The sequence below is a fragment of the Penaeus monodon genome, chromosome 23 (assembly GCF_015228065.2).
Source record: "Penaeus monodon isolate SGIC_2016 chromosome 23, NSTDA_Pmon_1, whole genome shotgun sequence".
NCBI classification, from domain to species: domain Eukaryota; kingdom Metazoa; phylum Arthropoda; class Malacostraca; order Decapoda; family Penaeidae; genus Penaeus; species Penaeus monodon.
In genome coordinates, this window is record NC_051408.1 from 42,041,860 (window position 1) to 42,042,259 (window position 400).

Below are 400 nucleotides of genomic sequence, written 5' to 3' on the forward strand. Positions count from 1 at the left end.
AGGTGGCGTTGGGTTGTACGTTTAAATGTGGTTGTGAATGTTTATATGGATAATGGACAACGTAATATGGATAAATCTGCTGCATTCTTCGATATTTCACATACCCCAAAAACTTAATCACAGAAAACGATCACAGCACCGACTTCTTGACGGGGTAACTCAACCATTCCTCCTCTACTCACCTGACTCCACGCCGTGACCTCCCAGCGCGTGCACGGGGCCATAGTACAAGGCTGCGTCAGGGGAACCATCGCTTGCAGAGCAGGTGAAGGGCAGGTGGCAGGTGGTACAGCTCGGATGAGGGTAGGGGTGACCTCCTGGACGCATGCCCAAGTTCTTTTCATGAGGCCCGTGCCGCAGGTGACGGAGCACTGAGACCATTCACCTAACTGCCACCTGT

At 52.2% G+C, this 400-nt stretch overlaps 1 protein-coding gene across 1 annotated transcript in view; it reads right to left on the reverse strand.

Moving 5' to 3' along the window:
* LOC119588090 (ADAMTS-like protein 4) overlaps window positions 1-400 on the reverse strand; it is a gene marked incomplete at its 5' end in the record, with an annotated part of 6,687 nt that overhangs the window by 3,893 nt on the left and 2,394 nt on the right. Inside the window, 1 exon segment of the mRNA XM_037936799.1 lies at window positions 183-396. Coding sequence (XP_037792727.1) covers window positions 183-344 — 162 coding nt within the window.